This window comes from Mobula hypostoma, chromosome 22 (assembly GCF_963921235.1).
Source record: "Mobula hypostoma chromosome 22, sMobHyp1.1, whole genome shotgun sequence".
In the NCBI taxonomy this organism is placed as follows: domain Eukaryota; kingdom Metazoa; phylum Chordata; class Chondrichthyes; order Myliobatiformes; family Myliobatidae; genus Mobula; species Mobula hypostoma.
Genome location: NC_086118.1, coordinates 54234856 through 54259889, shown reverse-complemented (window position 1 = coordinate 54259889; position 25034 = coordinate 54234856). Strand labels below are relative to the sequence as shown.

The 25034-nt window shown below is 42.8% G+C and overlaps 1 protein-coding gene across 2 annotated transcripts in view; it reads left to right on the top strand.

Annotated features, from left to right (window-relative positions):
• LOC134336557 (voltage-dependent calcium channel gamma-5 subunit) overlaps positions 1-25034 on the top strand; it is a 39629-nt gene that overhangs the window by 7355 nt on the left and 7240 nt on the right. For both annotated transcript variants that reach the window (XM_063030833.1, XM_063030834.1), the window contains exons 2-3: positions 22833-23040; positions 24604-24690. In XM_063030833.1, coding sequence (XP_062886903.1) covers positions 22833-23040; positions 24604-24690 — 295 coding nt within the window. The remainder of the gene's footprint in view (positions 1-22832; positions 23041-24603; positions 24691-25034) is intronic.

Genomic DNA, 25034 nt, shown 5'->3' with positions numbered 1-25034 from the left:
GACGATGGTAATGGCATTTTCATTCAGATCCGAAGATGAATTCTTGAATATGGTCCAGTCCACTGTTTCAAAGCAGTCCTATGAACGCTCCTCTGCCTCCCTTGACCATACCATCGTGGTCTTCACCATTGGTGCTGTTGACCTCAGTGTCTGCCTGTATGCCAGGGTTAATAGTGCAGGGGTGGTATGAAACAGTAAACATTCCTGATGGTGGTGCAACAGTGGTCAAGTGTGTTGGCTCCTCTGATTCCACAGGTGACATTTTGATGGCAATTAGCCAGGGACTTCTGAATGTTGGCCTGGTTGAAGTCCCTCACAATGATCAGAAAGTCACCAGAGTGTGTTGTCTTGTGATTATTGATCACGGTGGTCAGTTCTTCACTGTCAGCCTGATATTGGCCAGTGGTGGAAGGTAGACTGCAACCAGGATGATAGTGGAAAACTCCCTTGGCAGTTAGAAGAGACAGCATCTGCAGCCAAATGCTTCAGGTCAAGGGAGCATGACTAAGAGAAGACCGTCATATCTATGCACCACAACGAGTTTTAAGCATGAAGTTATCATTGCAGCCTCTGCCTTTACCTGAATCTGCCTCATGGTGGATGGTGAAGCCCTTGGGCTAGAGTGCTGTGCCTGGAATGCTGGAGGTGAGCCACGTCTCTGTGAAGCAAAGTACACAGCAGTCCCTGATTGTACTGCCGCCTTGATCTGAGGTCTTCAGTTTTATTTTCCAGAGGCTGTACACATTAACCAGGAGGTTAGGTGAAGCGGGGGTGTAGGGTGATAGGGCCCGGTGTTTCATTTATACCTGGGTAGCCCACATTTCCTGAAACAATCTTTGCCTTGTATTCACAGGGTTATCATTGATCTGGTCACAGCCTTTGAGGAAGTTCATATGTGGGTTTGTGGAGGTGTCATAAGATGCAGAGTAGACAATTTATTGCTTTTCTATTTGCCTGATGTTTTCTTTAATTCATTGAAAAGACTAATCCAGTACTAATGCAGTGCAATTAAACATGACCTTCAGAGATCGAATAATGGCTCCTCTAAATAAATTACTGTATCTTAATAATTTTTCTAAGAGTTCAGTGCTCCAAGCAGTCAGAAGCCATCATGTCAAAATCAATTATATTTGTTATTCCTCTGTGCACCCTTTTTTAAAATGCATTTGTGACCTTTTTGAGTATACAGGGGTCAGAACTGGATGCTTTATTCTCGGCCTGATCTCTTTGGTATTTCAGACAGTTAAAGTAGAGGGTGGCTTTATTCTAACATTTTCCTTTCCTTAATGCATGGAGTGATAATTCACAGGGTTTTTTAAGCAGAGAGTCTGTTCCATTCAATGCTTAAAGCAGAAAAGTTCTCCAAGCAGATGAGGTTTATGAGAATTATCCCGGAAATGAAATGGAGTATTTGATGGCTCTGAGTCTGTACTTGCTGTAGTTTAGAAGAGAGTGAATCTCATTGAAGCCTATCAAATATTGAAAGGCCTAGATTGAGTGGACATGGAAAGGAAGTTGCCTACAATGGGGGTGTCCAGGACCAGAGGGCGAAGCCTCAGAATTTAAGGACATCCCTTTTGAACAGAGATGAGGAGGAATTTCTGTAGGCAGAGGGTGGTAAATCTGTTGAATTCATGAGCACAGGCGACTGTGGGGGTCAGGTCATTGGGTTTATTTAAAGCAGAGGTTGATAGGTTCTTTGAAAGTTAGTAAGGGCATCAAAGGAGAAGGTAGGAGAATGTGGTTGAGAGGATTAATAAATCAGCAATAATGGAATGTCAGAGCAGACTCGATGGGCCAAATGGTTCATGCTGTTCCTAAGTCTATAGTCTCGTGGTCCAAGTAAACATTCAGTTTTGATGTTGATGAGTAGATGTAAGGAAAGCAGTTCTGGTTAGACTGTATCTGTGCAACTTGTCTGCTCTATTAAAGCAAAAAATTCCACAAGTACTTAGCAGGTCAGGTAGCAAGTGTGGAAAGAGAAAGAGCCATCATCAGGTCTGTCTGATGCATCTAGTTGCATGAAGGTTAGATCACTAATGATATGAAACCTTTTCTTTTAAGATCAGAAGCTTGAACAACTGCATGTCTCTGATTGCACGTCTAAAGAGATTAACTTTATTTATCACGTGTACATAAAAACATACAGTGAAATGTATTCATTTGCATCAAATCAGCGAGGATGTGCTGGGGTCAGCCAGCAAGTGTTACCATGTTTTTGGCACCAACATAGCATGTCCACAACTTACTACAAGTTCGGAATGTGGGAGAAAACTGAGGAATCCAGAGGAAGCCGATATGGTCACCGGGAGAATGTGCAAACTCCTTACAGACAGTGGTGGGAATTGAACCCTGATTTTACAGCCGGCACTGTAAAGTATTGCACTAACCGCTATACTACCATGCCACCCTCTCAGCAGATTTACCTTTAATATTCGTTTCATATTCGTCTAACCAGGTTTCCACCTTGGTGCAATAATGAAACAGCTCATATTGAAGTCACTAATAACGCCCTGTGCAATTTCTCACCTCTGTGCTCACTCAATGTATCAGCAGCTTTGACACGTTTTATCACACCACCTCCTCCAGCCCCACTTTATCATTATACAGAGAGGGGGGCCCACAGTTGGCTAAGCTCTATTCTAAAACATCCGGTCACAGCCAGAGCATCACTGCAGAGAGTTTGTTTTCTGTGCCTCAATGTCACCCCCACTGTCCCCGAATGATCTATGGCCCACTTCCATTTGTCATCTATATGCTGTTCCCCATCAACATAATCGCAAAGAGGTCATGCAGAGTTCTGAAAACCAGGCACCAAATTCCATTTATCCATCAACTTTTTGCTGAGTGTCTTGTGTTGGCTTGCCGTTTAAAAAAATCTCTTGTTTAAATTCTCATCCTTTTTCTGTTGTCTCGTTCTATGTAATCCAAATACAGTCTTTTGTCCATTTTTAGTTTACTCATTCCACTGTCCACGCTCTAAGGCCATCAGCTCTGGAATACCCTCTCGAAACCTCTCTACCTTTCTCTTCATTTAAATCTCCATTTCAATCTTTAAATGAGGCATGGGATTCAGGGAAACTTGGATGTGTGGATTCAGAATTGGCTTGCTTGCAGAAGTAGTAGATGGAGCATATTCTGCCCGGAGGTCAGTAACCTGTAGTGTTCTGCAGGGATCTGTTCCGGGACTTCTGATCATTGTGACTTTTATAAATGACTTGATGACGTAGAAAGGTGGGTTAGTAAGTTTGCAGGTGACATGAAGATTGGTCAAGTCAAGTTAATTGTCACTTAACTATATACATGTATATTGTCAAATGAGACATTTCTCCACAAAGTATAGTAGTACACATAAAATGTAATAATTTATGAAAGTAAGGATTAAATCTACAGATGGTTACTCATAAATAGACAAACTAGAGTGCATAAATTAAATACTGTAAGGTACAGAACAGATTAACCAGTGACTCTTTGAATGTGATGCAGCAGGGAGTTCAGAAGACTAATGGCTTGAGGGAAGAGACTGTTTCTCATCCTGACCACCTTTGTTTTTAGGCATCGGAGTCTCCTACCTGATGGTAGAAAGTCAAAGAGGATGCTGGATGGATGGGTGGGATCCTTAATAATACTAAGGGTCTTGCGTATGAAGCGGTCCTGATAAATGTCCCCGATGGATGGTAGGGGGGCTCCTTTGATTCTCACAGTCCTTTGTAGGGACTTCCAATCCAATGCTCAGCTGCTCCTGTAACAGATGGAGATGCAACTTGTCAGGATGCTCTCAACTTGTTAATAGTGTGGGAGGTTGTCATAGATTACATCGGGACGTTAATAGGATACAGAGCTGGGCTGAGAAGTGCCAGATGGAAGTCAATCCAGAAAAGTGTGAAGTGATTCACTTTGGAAGTCAAATCTGAAGGCAGAGTACAGGGTTAATGGCAGGATTCTTAGCTGTGTGGAGGAACAGAGGCGATCTTGGAGGAATGTCTACAGATAGCATTTGAATGAAAGAAAAATGGAGGGCTATGTAGGAGGGAAGAGTTAGATTGACCTTGGAGTAGGTTCAAAGGTCAGCGTAACATCATGGGCTGACAGGCCTGAATAGTGCAATACTGTTGTATGGTCTTCATTTAAAACTTACCTCTTTGTTTGCAGTTTGATTCCACAATTCAAAGAGATTTTTTGGAACTGTTCTAATGTAGGACAGTGTCAAGTCCCTCTGAATTCCGCTGGATAATTCTTCCCTTCCTCATCATTTATCACCAGCTGAGCTGCTGCTTACAGCCTAGTGTTTAACAAACTCTAGTATGAAAGGGAATGATTCATCTTACTGAACTCAACTAGTCACTTTAAGGATTGTCCCAACTATGTTCGCTCTTCTCCCCTCAAAGACAAAATAAATTTGTCAAAGTCATTAATACAGTCTGAGCAGTGGCCAAGTTATCGCTTGTCGATATTTAGTTCTATTGCTTCCAATAATAGACAGTCTGTCCAATACTGATTATTTTACTCAACCATCTAAGATGTAATTCTACACTTAGATTTGCAGGAAATTGATTATTTTTCACATGTGAAGCAGAGCATTAGGCGCCGATGAGAAATGTAACCTGACAGGAGAAACAATGATGGATTCTACACGCACACACACACACACACACACACATATACACACACACACACACACACACACACACACACACACACACACATACACACACACACACACATTCCATGTAAGTACTCTCATGCTCTATGTAAGTACATACACATTACACCTAGAGTTACAGATTCATATAGCATGGAAACATGCCATTCAGCCCAACACTTTCATGTTGATCATTGGGCACCCTTCTATATTCAACCCATTGCCCATCATTTGGTCCACTGCCCTCTATGCCTAAGTGATTCAAATGTTTACATGGACACTTTATTAGTGCTGCCGGTGACCCACCTTGCATTCCAGAAACTCACCATTGCCTGAGTGAAGAAGGTGCCCCTTGTATCACCTCGGGATCTCTTTTTCCTTATCCTAAATCTACGTCCTCTAGTTTTACTTACCTCTGATACAATGAAAAGTTTCCTGCCGTCCACCCTGTCTGTACACTTCATAATTTTTTACATCTCCTGTAAATTTTCTCTCTCCTCCTTTACAGGGAAATTAGCATTATGATGATTTTTCAAAAACATATTTGGAGGTTCCTATTACAGCAGAGATATTGGCAGAAGAGAGAAAACAGTCCTGATGAAGGATCTCAGTCCAATAAACTAACTAACTTATATACTGCTCATTACACCACTGGTGCTTAGGCCAGCAATGAAGGTCTCTGTCTGTCTATGCAGTCGCACACAGATGAGGAAGGATTCTTCAATACTGTTTCCATAACAATTTTTTTTTACCAGTCAGCGTTGTTAGCCCTGAGCAAGACCCCCAACCATTCATAGTCTGACTTCTACCCTTTGACCTGTTTAGTGTGGGTGACCCTACCAGGAGCCAAAGCACAAGGCCCAGACAACATAGCTCTTCAGGTCATTGAGGCACTGAAGCCTCCAAAATCTATGACAAAGTTGTGGTCCTGTTGGAAGTCAGCCCAAAAAGTCCACTGTTTATTCCCATCCATAGATGCTGCTTGACCTGTTGAGCTCAGCCAGTATTTTACGTGTGTTACCCCAGGTTTCCTGCATCTGCAGAATCTCTTGTGTTGGAAACTACTTTCACATGTGGATAAAGGGAAAAAAAAACTGAACCTTCACATTTCTACTCAGGGTAGGTTCTCTTTTTAGGGTATTTATACCACTTCCTTTCGTCCCATGTAACACATGTTCAATGGTGTCAAGGTGCCTCCTCACCTTTATCTGAAGTTAGCTGTTGTCATGCACATGAGGGACCATATTGTCCAGTTGTATTTTGAAACCTTGATGTCTGCTTCAGATGTCTTGTGGTTTTACAGTTAGTTCAACCTCTGCATTGTTACTCTACACTGCCAGCAATCAGGGTTAAATTCCTACATTTGTTTGTAAGGAGTTTCTACTTTCTCCCTATAACCGTTTGGGTTTCCTCTTGGTGCTCTGGTTTCCTTCACATCCCAAACTCATACAAGGTCATACAAGTTAGGGTTAATAAATTGTGGGCATGCTATGTTGGCACTGGAAGCTTGGTGACACTTGCAGGCTGCCCCCAGCACATCCTCGGACGGTGTTGGTTATTTATGCAAACAACACATTTCACTGAATGTTTTGATGTTTCATTGTGCATGTGACAAATAAAGTTAATCTTATTTCAACCCGACTTCTGTGCAAGATCCCCATTACACTCAATTCATTGATCTATCTATCTCTATCCTGAATGTGTCTAGTGATCTGGCCTCCACTACTCTTGGTGGAAGAGAATTCCAGAGATTTTTTTCCTTTTTGCACTATTTATTTAATTTAACTTTTTTATATACTGCAATTTATAGATTTTGTTAAGTATGACAATGTACTGCTGTCCCATAACAACAAATTTCTCGACATATGCCAGTGATAGTAAACCTAATTCTGATTCCCCATCTTTTGAGACAAGAAATTTCTATCCTCAATTTTAAATGACTGGTCCCTTTGTCTATAGTTGTGACCTTTTGTTCATGACTCTCCCATAAGTGAGAAAGTTTCAACATCTAACATTTCAACCTCTCTTTGGATCTTATAGGATCGAATATGTCCACCACTCATTCCTATAAGCTCTAAGAAATGGAGACTCAAACTGTTTAGCTCCTTATAGGACAACCCTCTCATCCCAGGAGTTAATCTGGTAAATCTCCTTTGGGCTACCTTCAGAGCGCTTCTTTTATAGGCAAGGTGACCAAAACTGTGCCTAGTATTCCAGACTCACCAACACCCTGTACATCTGTAACAAAACTTCCATATTCTTAAACTCCAACCTGCTCCCAATCAAAGCCAACATGCCATTTGCCTTCTTAACTACCTGCTAACTTTTTGTGATTTCTGCACTAGAACCCCTAGACCCCTCTGAATGTTCATTCATTTGCAGTTTCTCTTCTTTTAGATAATAATCCACCTTTTGATTCCTCTTACTGAAGCACATGCCCTCACACTTCATCACATCAAACTTGGCTCACCAGCTTTTCACCCACTCGCTTAATCCATTTGTATCTCATTGCAGAGTAGCAATAACCTTATCACAATATGTTCTTCCACCTAGCATTTCATTCCCTCATTCAGGTCATTAATATAAATAGGAAATAATTGAGGGCCAAGAGTTAATCTCTGGGATACTCCACAATTTATATTCTTCCTGCTTGAAAACATTTCTATGTTACAGCTAGGCTTTCTAGCCATGCTAACATTTTGTCCAATACCTTGTACTTTTCGTTAATACAACAGCATCTTCTGAGTCAGCTTAATCCCTTATCACCAATTGAAAGGCATAAATCACATGGAGCAAGCCAAGGATTAAAGATTGGCTTTATTTGTCACATGTACATCGACACATACAGTGAAAGGGATTGTTTGCATCAAATCAAATCAGTGAAGTTTGTGCTAGCACGGCCCTCGAGTATTGCCGTGCTTCCAGCACCAATATAGCATGCCCTGAACTCACTCACCCTAACCCTAACCCACACCCACACAGCTTTTGAAATGTGGGAGGAAACTGGAGATCCCAGAGGAAACCCATGCCGTCACGGGGAGAACGTACAAATTCCTTACAGACAGCAGCTGGAACTGAACCCCAATCTTACAGCTGGTGCTGTAAAGCATTACGCCAACTGCCTCGCCAACATACCATTCATTCAGGGTTATAACTTTGCTATTATAGTGGCAAAAGAATTTAAGTTCACATATCTAAATAAATCTGGATTTTAAAATAGCATTTTGTGTTTGTTTCTCTGGATTTCCAGTGTCTGCAGAATTTCATTGTGTTTATGTTTTCCATCACTGGGTAGGTTTGAGGGATCGATTGGCCTACTTCTCTGTTATTTTCTTGTGTTTTTGTGAGGCACAATCACAATGTACATTAAGGATATTGCAAAATGCATGTTCAGTTCCCAAATAAAGGAGTGCAATCATTTGGATGCCTAAATTTCAGTTATTACTGCTTAACCTTCTGGGAGAGGCACGGTAGCACAGGGGCTAGTGTAACGCCTTACAGCACTGTTGATCAGGGTACAATTCCTGCCACTGTCTGTAAGGAGTTTATATGTGCTGGCTGTGACCATGTGGGTTTCCTCCCTCATTCCCCCCAAGTTGTATGGGTTAGTGAGTTGAGCATGCTGTCTTGGTGCCAGAAGAATGGTGACACTGGCAGGTTGTCTCCAGCTCATCCCTGGACTGTAGATGCAAACAATGCACTTCAGTGTATGTTTCGAAATCTCTATGTACATGTGACAAATAAAGCTAATTTCAAAAGTCCATGGCTGAAAATTGAGAACGAGACCTTTTTACGAACTCCTTACAAATACAAGGAAGCAGCTGAAAGACAAAAATACCCATTTTTATGGGGAGAAGTGTTAATCCCTCCTTCACCATCAGCTCTCTCCCTTATCTGCCACACAGAAACTGTCAGAACAACCAACCCCTGGCAGACTTTGAGATTTGGGGATCACAAGCTTGGGCCATGGAAGCCTACCAGTAGCTAGGTGTGAAGTTATACTTCTTCAGATAACCAATACCATCTCCCAGTGAAGTATTTAGTGCTCCAGTTTTGTGACACTGCACACTTCAATGCTTTCTCCAATCTGTAACAGTCACATCTACATTTCATGTACCAGGCTGAATGTCTAATTACAGGACAGAAGTCCCAAAGGAAACTTGTGAACAAGAATTTTATCAATCTGAAGAACAGTGATTAAGGCTTCCAATAGAAAGCAGAATCTCAATTTGAAACAAAGGGACAAATAATAATTTTTATACACACATTCTTTCTCTCACTCTCCTTTTTCTCCCTCTGTCCCTCTCACTATACCCCTTGCCCATCCTCTGGTTCCCCCCCCCCATTGTCTTTCTCCCTGGGCCTCCTGTCCCATGAACCTCTCATATCCCTTTTGCTAATCACCTGTCCAGCTCTTGGCTCCATCCCTCCCCCTCCTGTCTTCCCCTATCATTTTGGATCTCCCCCTCCCCCTCCCACTTTCAAATCTCTTACTAACTCTTCCTTCAGTTAGTCCTGACGAAGGGTCTCGGCCTGAAACGTCAACTGTACCTCTTCCCAGAGATGCTGCCTGGCCTGCTGCATTCACCAGCAACTTTGACATGTGTTGTTGGACAAATAATAAAACAGGGAAAGCTTCTTTCCCTTCGTTGTCAGATTTCTTCACAGTCCATTGACCATTGAACAGTACCTCATATTCCTTTTCTTTTCATTATTTACTTTGTAATTTATGGCAATTGTATCTCTTTGCATTGTACCGCGGCTGAAAAAGAACTAACTTCACATGATATTAGATGATGATAACCAATCCGATTCTGATTATGGACTCAATGGGCCGAGCAGCCTTTGTAGGAGGAAAAGATTTGTTGACATTTTGGGTCGAAACTCTGCAGGGGGCAGATGCTTTTGATTTGATCAAAACTAAAGGAACAGCATGGCCAAGACTAAACAATGGCTCAAACCTGGCCAGCTTAGTATTTAAAACAAGAAAGTGGCAAAAAAAAAGGCACAGATGCTGCTCCACCTGCTGAGTTCTTCCAGCAGAGTGTTTAATGCTCCACGTTCCAGTATCTGCAGCTTCTTGTGTCTTCAATTAATAAAAGAATGAGTTTTTAATAGATGAGATTCTGAATTAAAATACAAGCTACATTACTCACAGCAGAGATGATAATGCAAGCATTAAATAACAAGTTTACATCTTGTCAATTAAAACTAAAGCATTTTGTTATTTAATTTACATGCCAGGACACTAGTCTGTCCCAGTAGTTTTGCTGGAAGTTCAAAGAAGAATTCCTCCTCCTGGAAGCATAGGACTATGCATCTAAAAGGCCACAGATCATTCACTGTTCTTCAGTAACAGTGCATTGCAAAGTATGGGCCCGGTTTCCAAAAAAAGTTCAAGAGTAACCATTCATACTACACTGATTGGTCTAATCTTAAATAATATCGAGGCAGCCTACAGAGAAGAAGTCATCACCCCTGACTCAGTGATGTCAAGAAAACAACCTCTCCCTCAATGTCTCAAAAACAAAGGAGCTGGTTGTGGACTACAGGAGGAATGGAAAGAGTCTAACTCCTATTGACATCAATGGATCTGGGGTTGAGAGGGTGAACAGCTTTAAGTTCTTCTGCATACACATCACTGAGGATCTCACGTGGTCTGTACATACTGGCTGTGTGGTGAAAAAGGCACAACTGCACCTCTTTCACCTCAGATGGTTGAAGAAGATTGCTATGGGCCCCCAAATCCTAAGGACTTTCTACAGGGGCACAATTGAGAGCATCCTGACTGGCTGCATCACTGCCTGGTATGAGAACTGTACCTCCCTCAATCGCAGGACTCTGCAGAGAGTGGTGCAGACAGCCCAGTGCATCTGTAGTTGTGAACTTCCCATGATTCAGGACATTTACAAAGACAGGTGTGTAAAAAGGGCCCGTGGGATCATTGGAGACTCAAGCCATCCCAACCACAATCTATTCCAACTGCTACCAGCCAGGAAGTGGTACCGCAGCATAAAAGCCAGGACCAACAGGCTCCGGGACAGCTTCTTCCACCGGGCCATCAGACTGATTAATTCACGTTGCTACTACTGTATTGTATTTCTATGTTATATTGACTGTCCTGTTGTACATACTATTTATTACAAATTACTATAAATTGCACATTGCACAATTAGACAGAGACATACCGTAAAGATTTTTACTCCTCATGTATGTGAAGGATGTATGAAATAAAGTCAATTCAATTTTTCATGGCTAATACATACTGATGAGCTATTGGACTGTGGACAGCATCACCAGAGAGCCTCCTTTACTCCATGGAGAACAGCCGTAGCCTATTCAGTTTCTCCTTATAACTCAAGCTCTCCAGTCTCATCGCATCTTTGTGAATCTTTTCTGAGCCCTTGATCACATCCGTCCTATAGTATAACTTTTTTTCCCCAACCCTTTCATTGTTCTGTACATACATACATAATGGAACATGGGCTTGCGCAAAAGAGAGGCTAGAAGCGGAGATGACCTGGTAATTTCCAGGGATTTAGCCAACCACAGTAATAAACATGGCCTTTTAATTTATTTAGAGGTACGGTGCGGAACAGGCTGTCCAGCCCAACGAACCACACTAATTAGCAACCTACACTAGCATAGTCACAGGACGATTTAAAATGACCAATTAAACTACTAACCCGTACATCTTTGGACTGTGGGAGGAAACCGGAGCACCCAGAGGAACCCCACGCACACATGGGAGAACAGACAATCTCCTTACAGGCGGCAGCGGAATTGACCTCTGAGCTCCAAAGTCCCACTTTAATAACGTTGCACTAACTGTGGTGCCTTAAAGGTTGCCAGTGATGCAATGCCTTGCAGTTCAATTTTGAAGGAAGTTTGTCCTAATCATTGGGTTGTGGCTGTTTCATTAAACATGAGTTAGATCTAACTGGAAGGCCACAGATCCTTCCAAAAAAGACTTTTTTTTCCACTTCCTTTTTTTAAATACAAAACTACTTACCAAGTTTGAGCCATTGCTTAGTATTGGCCATGCTGTTCCTTTAGTTTAGATCAAATCAAAAGCCAAGTAGGTAAATCAAATGTTAACCCCTGCAGACTCTCACACAAATCTAAAATCTAATGTGTGCTTTAACTTCAATACCAAAAGCAGTGCATTGGAATAACTCAGTGGGTCAGACATCATCTGTGGATGCAAAGGGTGGAAGTGGGTGTTTTGTGCCCGGACCCTGCATGAGGACTTGTTCCCGATTCCAACACCTGTAGATTTTTTTCCTCTGTGTGTTTTTGCTTGCAATAAAGAGAATAATGGAGATTTTGTAATGGGGCAAAGCACAGAATCAAGTCCTGTGTATCATTTGTAGTGCTGCATATTCATGACATTTTTCAGAGATCTCTGTGCGTTTTTAAAAAGCAATCTCGGAAGTTTGGATTTTAATTCGCCTCATCACAAGGAAGGGCCATAATGCACATATTTTAGGAATATGAAATAGACCAAGGAAGTCTTTAATGTGGTGGCAAGAGTTTAAATGTTTCAAACCACATGGTATGATGGCTTCTTCCGCTGAGCAGAGATTTTCTTCGTCTCTCCAGAGCGATGGGTGAAACTGCACACCCTGAAGCTGCTGCGTGATTATTTAATGATGTATCTCACTTCACAGCTCGGACCGTCGGCAATGAAAGGACTTGGGAATACCGCCAGCCTCATTAAGCTATTTCAGTATGAAACGGATAGTCCACTGCCGCCTGCTGTTCAAACAACAGCAGGATTCAGTGAAAGGAAACGGCAGCACATAGATGTAAAGCTGCTCTGATGTGGTGACTCACAACTGACTGGACGGGAGCCAACAATTCTGTACCACAGTTTTACTCTTGGGGGGGGGGGGTCTACCATCTCTTCTGACACACTTCTCTGGAGACTGTAACAATATTGGCATTGTATTTTTAAAAAAGCCAAATTGCTGAGGGAACTCAGCATGTCAGGCAGCATCTGTGGAGGCAAATTCCCCCCTCCATCTGCCTGTCATTCCTCCTCAGTGGAATCCACCTTTGGCTGGCCAACACTTGTTCTGCACCTCACCTCACCTATTTATACTGTTACTTCCCCCCTCCACTCTTTCAGTCCAGGTGAAGCGTCTTGCCAGAAACATCGACTGTCCCTTTTCCTGCACAGATGCTGCCTGACTTGCCAAGTTCCTTCAGCAGTTTTCTTTTTACTTCAGATTCCAGCATCTACAGTCTCCTGCTTCATTAGCACGTAGCTCCAGGGTTTAAGCGACTCAAGGCCAGCTTCTACCCCGCTGTTATAAGACGATTGAAGGGTCCCCTAGTACAATGAAATGGTCTCTTGACCTTAAAATCCTTTTCAATGCAGACCCACCCGATGTCTACCTGCACTGCACTTTCTCTGAAACTGTAACATTTATATTCAGTTACTGATTTCTCCCTTGTACTACCCCAATGTACCAGTGTGATGAAATAATCTGAATGTATGACATGCAAAATAAAGTTTTTTCACTGTGTCTCAGTGCATATAACAGTAATAGGGAACCATGGATAATCCAGGAGACTACAGACCAGTGAGTCTCATGGCAGTGGAAGGGAAGTTACTGGAGAGAATTCTTGGGGAAAGGATTTATGAGCATTTTGAAAACCCTGGCCTAATTAGGGAGAGCCAACATGGCTTTGCATAGGGAAGTCATGTCTTACCAACTTGATTGAGTTTTTGTTTTTATGAGGTGATGAGGGTAACTAATGAATGTTGTCTAAATGGATTTTAGTAAGGTGTTTGACAAGGTCCCTCATGGGAGTGTCATCCAGAATATTAAGATGCATAGGATCAATGGTAAATCAGCCATTTGGATTCAGAATGGTTTGCCTTTAGAAGACAGAGGGTAGCGGTTGACGGGACTTGTTCTAGTTGGAGGTCTGTGATTTGTGGTGCTCTACAGGGATCTGTACTGACACCTCTGATGCTTGTGATGTATATAAATGACCTGAATGAAAATGTAGATGGGTGGGTTGGTAAATTTGCAGATGATACGAAGATTGGTGGTGGTATGGATAGTGCAGAAGATTGGCAAATAATACTTAAGGATATATTGTAGATCAGTTGCAGATATGGGTGGAAAAATGGCCTGTGGAGTTTATCCCAGACAAATGTGAAGTAGGTCAAATTTAAATAGACAGTACATTGTTAAGGGCAAGACCTTTAACAATGTTAGGGGACAGAGGGATCTTAGGGTCCAAGTTCATAAGCTTCCTGAAGATGGTTAAGAAAGCATATGGCATGCTCACCATTATTAGTCTAGACACTGAGTTCAAAACTCATGAAGTTATATTGCAGCTTTATAGAACGCTAGCTAGTTGGCATCCGGAGTATTGCATACTGGTTGCCTGATTACAGAAGAAAAGATGTCGAGGCTATGGGGAGGGTGCTGAAGAGGTTTACCAGGATGCCACCTGGATTAGAGGGCATGTGTTATAATTAGAGGCTGAATAAACTTGGGTTGTTTTCTTTGTAGCAGCAGAGGCTGAGAGGAGATCTGATAGGGGTTGATAAGTTTATGAGAGGCATAGATAGAGTAGACAGACAGTATCTTTTTCCCCAGGGTTGAAATGTCTAATGCCAGAGGGCATACATTGAAGGTGAGAGAGGGTAAGTCCAAAGGAGATGTGAGGGGCAAGTTTTTTAAGCAGAGTCATGGGCACTTGGAATGCGCTGGTGGAGTGGAGGTAAAGGCAGATACAGTACTGTGCAAAATCTTAGGCATGTATATATAGCTAGGGTGGCTAAGACTTTAACAGTGTACTGTAATAATTTTAAGTATTGTACTGCACTGCTGCTGCAAAAAAAATTCATGAGCTACGTGAGTGATGATAAACCAGATTCTGATCTGGGTCTGTATTGTGGACTGAGAGTGGGAAGGGGGCAGGGAGAGGGGAATCATGGTTGGGAAAAGAGAAAGGGAGAGGGGAGGGAGCAGGAAGCACCAGAGAGACATTCTATAATTGTAATGGATGGATCTATTTCTTTTAGAGTAGTGCCCCCCTTAGCACTACATATTGACTTGTTGTCTGCGCTTGTGTGTCGCTCTCTCTTGTTGCAATGTGAATACTCTAGTTAAAGCCGTTTCCCACATGCATGCTTTTACTAAATTGATATGTAGTTGTGCACAGACACAACAAATTGGTGATGAGTATGAACCTGAATGTCAGAGAAAATCACAAACTGCATGGACAGTTAAGGGTCAAAACAGAGAGAATTAAACAGAACGAGGAAACTGAAGGACGCATGAGTAATAGTGAAAGACGTGCTGAATTTAAAGTGCAAATGACATGGCAATGGCTTCAGTCAGGAAAGTTGATGAATTTGATAGTGAAGGCTGGGAATTGTATATCGAGATGTGGAACTGTATTGTAATGTGAACAACGTGGAAGAGCAAAAGAAAGTCCCTACACTTCTCAGCTTAATGGGTGCAAGGATGTACTGTCTATTATGCAACCTAGTAAACCCTTCAAAGCCAGCAAGCAAGACCTTCAACAAAATTGTTACAATTTTACAAAATCACTGGAGCCCTAAACCGCTGGCAATAGCTGAGAGATTTAGATTTTACAAAAAGAACCAGTCAAAAGATGAAAGCCTTTCTGAATATATTGCAGACTGCACAAACTTTCCCAGTATAGTGACTTTAGAAATGGACTTCCTGATACATTAAGGAATAGGCTTGTATGTGACATGCATAGTCAAGGCACTCAAACAAGGCTACTGGCAGAAAGAGACCTAACCTGAGAACGGGCATTGACCATTCCAGTATCATTAGAAACTGCAGCAAAGGGTGCAGCAGAACTACAGTAAGGGAGGTTAGAATGTGAAATGCACAAAATGTTGCTGAATGGTACAAAAAGCCAAAAATGTGATTGATGTGGCAAATCCTCCCATGATGCAACACACATCAAAGATGCTGGTGAACGCAGCAGGCCAGGCAGCATCTCTAGGAAGGGGTACAGTCGACATTTCAGGCCGAGACCCTTCGTCAGGACCCTGTGTCCTGACGAAGGGTCTCGGCCCGAAACGTTGACTGTACCTCTTCCTAGAGATGCTGCCTGGCCTGCTGTGTTCACCAGCAACTTTGATGTGTGTTGCTTGAATTTCCAGCATCTGCAGAATTCTTGTTGTCCTCCCATGATGCAAATGACTGTTGGTTCAAGGAAGAAGTCTGCAGAAAGTGTCACAGACAAGATCACATGGAGAGACTGTGCAAGGCAGACAGAAAGGACAACCAAGTGAAAAGTCTCAAACACAAAACTAAGCAAATGCATAAAGTTAATGAATGTCAAACAGACTCAGATGAACAGAGTCTGACAAAGGTGAACTGTCATGCTTAGAACTGCATTGTATAACTGAAGCAGATCACAAAATCATATGGATCACAATGGATGTGTCTAGTGTAAAACTGAAAATGGAGCTGGATACAGGGTCAGCTTTGTCCATAATTCCAGCGGCTGACTACAGCAGGCTGTTTTCCAAGATACCACTGGTACCTCAGTGATACTAAAGACTTACTCAGGTGAAGGTGTCTCCCAAAGGCAAACTGAAAGTAAATGTGATGTATGGAGGCCCAACACAGCAGTTAAAGGTTTATGTATTGAAAAATGGAGGGCCAGCACTTTTTGGACATGAATGGTTGAGAAAAATCCAACTAGACCGGCACTCAATCAAAGCTCTCAGTGTGGCATCAAAAGGCAACTGCAGCCCAAATGGTAGCACAAACCAGAGACTGGCACAGCTGCCTAATGCTAATGAGAAAGTGTTTGAGAAGGGCATTGGTAAACTCAAAGGCATAAAGGCCAGAAATGAACTGTATGGAACAGCAACACCAAGATTCCATAAAGCGCGTCCAGTGCCTCACACATTATGTCCTAAAGTGGACGCTGAACTGCAGAGCTTGGAGACATCTGGTTGAGTGGAGCGATTGGGCCATGCCCATTGTCCCGGTAATCAGGAAAGGAAAAGCTGGAGCCATTTGCCTATGTGGGGATTTCAAGGTGAGCATCAACCCAGTGCTGCATACTGTGCAGTATCTCCTGCCATGAATAGAAGACATTTTTGAATCTTTGGCAGGCAGGGAGAGATTTTCAAAGTCTGACTTGTCACAAGCCTATCTGCAAATGGGGATTGAGGAGTCAAGCAGGAAGTTCCTCACAATCAACACTCACAAGGGACTGTTCCAGTATAATCATCTCATCTTTGCAGCACATCAGCTCCAGCAACTTGGTGAAAAGCAATGGACCAAGTGCTCCGAAGTATCCCAGGAACACAATGTTACCTTGATGACATTGTGACTGGCAAAAATGATTAAGAGCACCTCCAGAACCTTGATAAAGTGAATATGGTCTGCAAAGAGAGAGAAATGTGAGCTTTTCAAGAATGAAATCTCATATTATGGACATGTTATTAACAATTATGGCTTACATAAGTCACAAAAGAAGACTGAAGCAGTGCTTCAGATACCCAAACCAAAAAACGTATCACAACTTGGGCCTTGTAGAGTACTACCACCAGTTTCTCCCAAACATTGTTACAGTGCTGCATCTATTGAATGCACTGTTATAGACAGGAGCAAAGTGTGAATGGTCAGAAAGATGTGAAAAAGCATTCAAGGAAACAAAGAGACTAATAACATCAGATGAGCTGCTCACCCATTATGACCCATCCCTGCCCATCAGACTAGCGTGTGATGCGTCCCCTTATGGCATTGGAGCCATTTTGTCACAAATTATGAAAGATGGATCTGAACACTCAATTGAATTTGCTTCAAGATCACTGATGAGCACAGAACGCATCTAGGCACAGATTGACCAAGAGGCCTAAATCTAGTATGGGGAATAAAGTTTCACCACTACCTCTACAGACAAAAGTTTACGCTGGTGTGGATCACTAGCCCCTTGTGTCCATTTTCAATCCCAGCAAAGGAATTCCAGTGATGACTGCTACCCGGTTACAACACTGGGTGCTATTCCTATGAGTTCTAGAGTACCAAACAACACAGCAATGCTGATGGTGTCACATCTTCCACTATTGGCAACTGAAGAAGAGAAGTCTTCATACTGTGACCCAGCAGAAGTGTTCCACACAGCACTGGTGGACCAGTTGCCAGTAGCAAATTCTGAAATACAAAGAGAAACAAGGGATGACTCAACATTGTCAAAAGTCTATCAAGTGTCTATGCAAGGATGGCCAGCTCACAGTAACACTATGTTTCCAGATTTCTCAGTGAGATGAGACCAACTGTTGGTATGTCAAAGAATGCTGATGTGTGGATTTCGTTTTGTGGTTCCCTCTAAACTATGCACCAGGGTGTTAGATAATCTGCATGAAGGACCCGTGTGTACAGTACAGTGAAGATAAAGGGTCTCACTTGGAGCTATGTGTGGTGGGTGGGAATAGATAAACAGATTGTAGACTTGGTCAAAAGCTGTTTGGGATGGCAAAAAGTTCAAAATGCACCCCTGCAGGCATTGTTATGGTCATGAGAGTAGCCATGTCACCATGGCTGGGCCATTCATGGACTTCATGTTCCTGATTGCTGTGGATGCTCATTTGAAGTGACTGGAGGTTATACCAGTGAAGTCAACCACCTCAGCAAAGATTGCCTCCGCTCTCAGGACCACCTTCAGCAGAAATGGCTTACCAGAACAAATAGTGAGTGACAATGGACCATAATAAATGTCAGAAGAATTGCAACTGTTCATGAAGAAAAATGGCATTATTCATTTCAAGTCCCCCAGCAACAAATGGGTTAGCTGAAAGGTTTATCCAAACCTTCAAGAATTCCATTAAAATGGTGGACAAGGAGGACATTTCTCTACAGCACAAGGTGGACAACTTCCTTTTTGTGTATCGGAACTCTATTCATGCAACACCAAATCAAACACCTGCAGTGCTGTTCATGAACAGGAATCTGAGATCTCGAGTAGACCTCCTGAGACCAGACCTCTGGAGGGAAATGCAGAATAAGCAGTTCTGCCAGTTGCCAAGTGAAGCAGCACGGAGCTTTGAGATTGGACAGGAAGTCCAAGCAGACAAGTGGACACCCGGAAGGATTGCTACAAGAACTGTACGACTGATGTACACAGTGGATGTTGGAGACGTCATGTGGACCAGATACTGGATGCTAAACTGAAGAACACACCTGAGTTGATTGCATCCAACAAGATGGACACATTACAGTCACCAGACTTACCACTTAGTGATGATGTCACTGACAGCAGCGTAACATCGGAAACCAAGAATGTTATCACTGACAAGGCACCTACCAAACCCGATGACACTCAACAGGCCCAGAGATGCTATCCTGAAAGAAACAGCGCCACCCAAAAGACTGAATCTTTAGAACTGTGAAGTTAGTTATGGATTGTTATTGTCAAAGCATTGTTCTCTCTCTCGCCCTGCAATGTGAGTACTCCAGTTAAAGCCATCTCCACTTTGAGAATTACAGTACTGTGCAAAAGTCTGAGGCACCCAAGACTTTTGCACAGTCCTGTACATTAGAGACTTTTAAGATACATTTACACAGGCACGTGAATGTGAGGAAACTGGGTGGATATGGACATTGTGTCGGCAGAGGGGATTAGTTTAGGTGGCCATTTGATTGCGAACTTAATTGATTCAGCACAACATTGTGGGCTGAACGGTCTTCCTGTGATGTACTGTTCTATGTCTTAATAAGTTAAAATACCAATTTTAAAAAGTAAAAGAGACAGTATTGTGCCGTCCGTTGATGAAATTCAGGTTTAAGTAAATTAAGTACACCCCTCCGCTCCAGGAGCATATGGTAGAGGAAGTCTCAGTTTAATGTCAGGTCCAATAGACATCATAGTGTTGTCAACCTAGGTAATGATTTGTACTCCCTGCGCCTGTAACCTACTGACATACTGTAGAAATGAGATTACTATCTAATTACTATCTCTTCTTTCAGTTAGTCCTGACGAAGGGTCTCGGCCCGAAATGTCAACTGTACCTCTTCCTATAGATGCTGCCTGGCCTGCTGCGTTCGCCAGCAATTTTTATGTGTGTTGCTTGAAATTCCAGCATCTGCAGATTTCCTCATGTTTGCATTCCATATATGCTATGCCAGTTTCCTGAGTAGATACTGATACAAAAAAATTGTTTAAGATCTCCCCCATCTCATGAGGCTCCACACATAGACGACCACTTTGATCTTCTAGGGGACCAATTTTGTCCCTTGCTATCCTTTTACTCTTAATATACTTGTAGAAACCCTTTGGGTTTACCTTCACATTATTTGCCAAAGCAACCTCATGTCTTCTTTTTGCCTACTTGATTTCCTTCTTTAGTATTTTCTTACATTTTCTATACTCTTCAAGTACCTCATTTGTTCCTTGTTGTCTATACCTGCTATACACCTCTCTCTTTTTCTTAACCAGATCGCCAATATCTCTTGCAAACCAAGGTTCCCTATGCCTGTTAACTTTGCCTTTAGTACTGGCAGGAACATGCAAACTCTGCACTCTCAAAATTTCGCCTTTGAATACTTTCCACATACTGAAATACATCCTTGCCAGAAAACAACTTATCCCAATCCACTCTTCCTAGATCCTTTCTCATTTCCTCAAAATTGGCCCTTCTCCAATTTAGAACATTAACTCGAGGACCAGACCTATCCTTATCCATAATTAACTTGAAACTAATGACATTATGGTCACTGGACCCAAAATGTTTGCCTACACATACTTCTGTCACCTGACCTGTCTGGTTCCCTGATAGGAGATCAAGTATTGCATCCTCTCTCGTTGGTACCTCTATATATTGATTTAGAAAACTTTGCTGAACACATTTGACAAATTCCACGCCATCTAACCCTTTCACAGTGTGGGAGTCCCAGTCAATATGTGGAAAGTTAAAATCTCCTACTATTACAACTTTCTGTTTCTTACATCGGTCTGCTATCTCTCTATAGATTTGCTCCTCCAATTCTCTCTGACTATTGGGCAGTCTATAATACAACCCTATTAGTGTGGTCACACCTTTCCTGTTCCTCAGCTCCACCCATATGGCCTCTGTAGACAAGCCCTCCGGGCTGTCCCGCCTTCGCATAGCTGTGATATTTTCCCAGACTATTAATGCCACTCCACCCCCTTTCATCCCTTCCCCTCTGTCACATCTGAAACAACGGAACCCCGGAACAGTAAGCTGCCAGTCCTGCCCCTCCTGCAACCAAGTCTCACTAATAGCAATAATGTAGTAATCCCACATGTCAATCCATGCCCTAAACTCATCTGCCTTACCTACAATACTCCTTGCATTGAAATAGATGCACCTGAGAACATTTCTATCACGTACAAACCTTTGATTACTGTCTATACATACAGTCTTTGCATGACCTTTATCCTCCTCCACCTCACTATCTGCTCTAACACTCTGGTTCCCCTCCCCCTGCAATCTAGTTTAAACCCCTCTGAGCAGAACTAGCAAACCTACCTGCAAGGGTGTTAGTCCCCCTCCAGTTCAGGTGCAAACCATCTCGTCGGAACAGGTCCCACCTTCCCTGGAACAAAGCCCAATTGTCTAGAAGCATGAAGCCCTCCCTCCTGCACCATCTCCTTAGCCACGTATTTAGCTGCATTATCTTCCTATTTCTAGCCTCACTAGCATGTGGCACGGGTAGCAATCCTGAGATTGCAACCCTGGAGGTCCTGTCCTTCAATTTTGCACCTAACTCCCTATACTCTCTTTGCAGGACCTCCTCCTCCCTTCTATCCATGTCATTGTTCCCTACATGGAACACGACATCTGGCTGCTCACCCTCCCTCCTGAGAATACCGAGAACTCGATCCGAGATATCGCGGATCCTGGCAACAGGGAGGCAACAGACCATCCGGGATTCTCGATCTCTCCCACAGAACCTCTTATCTGTCCCCCTAACTATCGAATCCCCTATCACTACTGCTCTCCTCTTTTCCCTCCTTCCTTTCTGAGATGAGAGCCCAGTCTTGGTGCCAGAGACGTGACCACTACAACTTGTCCCTGGTAGGTCGTCCCCACCAATATTATCCAAAACAGTATACCTATTATTGATGGGAACGGCCACAGGGGTGCTCTGCTCATTCTGTCTACTCCCCTTCCCTCTCCTGATAGTCACCCAGCTTTCTGCCTCCTGACTTTTAGGGGTGACTATCTCCCTGAAACTCCTGTCTATTTCTGCCTCTGCCTTTGCTCACGAACGATCCGAAGTTTATCTAACTCCAGTTCCCTAACTCAGTTTGTCAGGAGCTGCAGCTAGATGCACCTTTTACAGGTGTAGTCATCAGGGACAATTGTGCTGTCTCTGACTTCCCACATACTGCATACAGAGCACTCGACTGCCTTAACTGCTGCCTCCATTACCTATTTCGAAGTTAATTAAATTAAATTAAAGGAACCTACCCAGCCTTACCTCACTAGGAGCAGGCTCGTTCTCAGCCCCTCAAGCCAAAGCCTCAAAACTCCACGCCTGCCCTGAGCCACTCACATACTGGCCGCTCCTCGCATGTGAGTCTCTAGATGAGAACCTGTGAAAGGATGTGCTGGTAACGGACGGGGTCCAGAGGAAGTTTGTGAGAATGATCCTGTGAATGAAAGGGTTAACGTATGAGGAGTGCCTGTACTTGCTGGAGTTCTGCAGGGGAAGGGTGGAGGGTGTGGAATCTTATGAAACCTACTGAGAATTGAAAGGCCTAGTTAGATTGGATGTGGAGAGGACGTTTTCTATAGTCGAGGAGACTAAGGCCATAGGGCACAGCCTCAGAAGGATGTCCTTCAGAACAGAAATGAGGAGGAATTTCTTTAGCCAAATGGTGGTGAATCTGTGGGATTCATTGCCACATACGGCTTGGGTATATTTAAAGTTCTTAAATTATAAAGTTCTGTAATTTCTATAATTATAAGTTCTATATTTAAAGCTAAAAAGTTCTTAATTAGTAAGGGAAAGGTGCCAAAGGAGAAGGCAGGAGAATGAGGTTGAAAGGGATAGTAAATCAGCCATAATGGAATGGTGGAGCAAACTTGATGGGCCGAATGACCTAATTCTGCTTCTATGTTGTATGGTCTTACAGTCTAAATGATTTTACTTGTTTGATTTGTATGCTCTGTCCTATTCAGTTTCCACATTGGTTTCAGATGTTGTGCGGAAAGACATCGTGTGGCAGGAAAGCACTGACACTTCTGAGCAGTGTGTTCGCCGTGTGTGGCCTGGGCCTCCTTGGGGTTGCCGTTAGCACAGACTACTGGTTATACCTCGAGGAAGGAGTCATTTCACCCCAAAACATGACAGCAGAAGTCAAGATGTCTCTGCACTCTGGCCTGTGGAGAGTCTGTTTTCTGGCAGGTACATTATTGTCCCAGTTTTGATTTTGTTGTTTAAGAACTAAAATTGCTAAACAAAGGGGAAAAAGACATGGGAGTTGTTCTACTCAGAAATGGTTTATTTGTGGCTTTTCAGATGTTGAATATCCTGTGAATTTCTGACATTTTTTTCATGTCTATTTACAAAAATGCTGAGAGAATGGTCTAGGCTACATAACATGTGTGAGTTAAGAGGCATGAGTACTGATTGAAGTCAGTCCTGGTGCCTCTCTGCAGGCAACAGACTTGTGCAAAGACTAAAATGCCAGGTTGTTTGCCTCATCAACATCGATGAAGTATGTCATGGGAGAGGAGAAATAAAGAAGAAAAAGAATTGTACTTATTTAATACCATTCACACTATATTATCATGCAGTCAACAAAATACTTCTGAAGAGTAATCAATCAGAGCCAACTGTGAAGGGTCATAAGGAAAATGGGTCCCAATTCTCCTGGTGGATATAGAGTTTATGGTCATAGAGCAACACATTATGGATGGAGATCCTTCGGCCCAAAAAGACCATGCTGACCGTAGTGCACACCCAGCGAGCTTGTGTATAATTGTCCATTGCACCTCCTTGAGCATAGTTGATCCATAAATTACATATTTAAGAGGGCCAGTGCCTGGAGACACTCATAAAAGGGCTGTCTCAGCATTTAAAAATGTGACCTCATTCGGTGCAGATTGGTAGATAGTTTGTACTGCTGAAATACTGATTACCCTCAGCACCTATGCAATCCAAAATAGCTGAAGTGGGGGTCATCATTCCAAGACTGGACGATGATCTCCTCACAATAAAAGGGTGTAAAAATTGGGACATTGAGTATTCAAGCCTCTGCTTCCATTTAGTAATATCATGGCTGATATCTGACAACAGCTCTACTTCTCTCCTCCCCTCTGTCTCCACATCCTTCAGATCTCACTAGGCAGCTGTTTGGATTCTGGTGATCCATTACTGGAATTAAAAGCGTTAGCTCAGTATATGTTTTACTGCAGAAATTATTGCAGCAAATATAATTTGTTTGTTCGCTAGCAAATACAATTTGTTTGTTTGCTATGTGCCGTGTCATATGACATGGCATGATTGTTTTTGGCAAATTTTTCTACAAAAGTGGTTTGCCATTGCCTCGCATCAGTGGTTGTGTAATTTGTGATTTGTACCAGTTATTCATACAACTGTCCATTACCTGCTCCCATGGCTTCACGTGGCCCTGATTTTTTGGGGGGTGGGTGCTAAGCAGATGCTACACCTTGCCCAAAGGTGACCTGCAGGCTAGTGGAAGGAAGGAGTGCCTTACATCTCCTTTGATAGAGATACAGCTCCACCCAACCAATACACTTATCCTTACATTGTTTACTCTGCAGTGACACTAAGCTATTGGGCTGTTAGTGATACTCTGACATAACCCACTGTCTAAGGTGACAGTGCTTTTGGGACTTCTGTTTGAAAGGTTTCCTAATTGTCTTTGATGCAGGCTTTCCTCCTGCTGATGTGTACTTTATAATCAATTAGAGCTTTTTAACAGCCTTTTGTCTGTATCTTCAGGAAAGGAGCGTGGTCACTGCTTTACCATCGAGTATGTGATGCCGATGAACGTGGAGCTGACCTCAGAATCTACCATCAGTATTCTCAGTTAGTATCCATTATGTCTCCAACTGGAGTGAATTTTTTAAAAATATCTGCAGTCTTTGTCCCAGCAGGTCATGCATGGAGGTGTTCATACCGTGCAGACCTCCCCTACCCCTCTCTGATGGTCTTATTAAGGGCACCAAAAGTTTCAGGGAGAGGGCAGGAGAATGGGGTTGACAGGGATGATAAACGAGCCATGATAAAATGGTGGAGCAGGCTCAATGGGCCAAATGGCCCAATTACACTCCTTTTCTTTTGATCTTATGGTCCTATGACCCCTCTGAACATCGAACAAAGTTACAACAACCCCGTCAGCCCGTTATGTGGTGCTGACTTTTAAGAGGGTA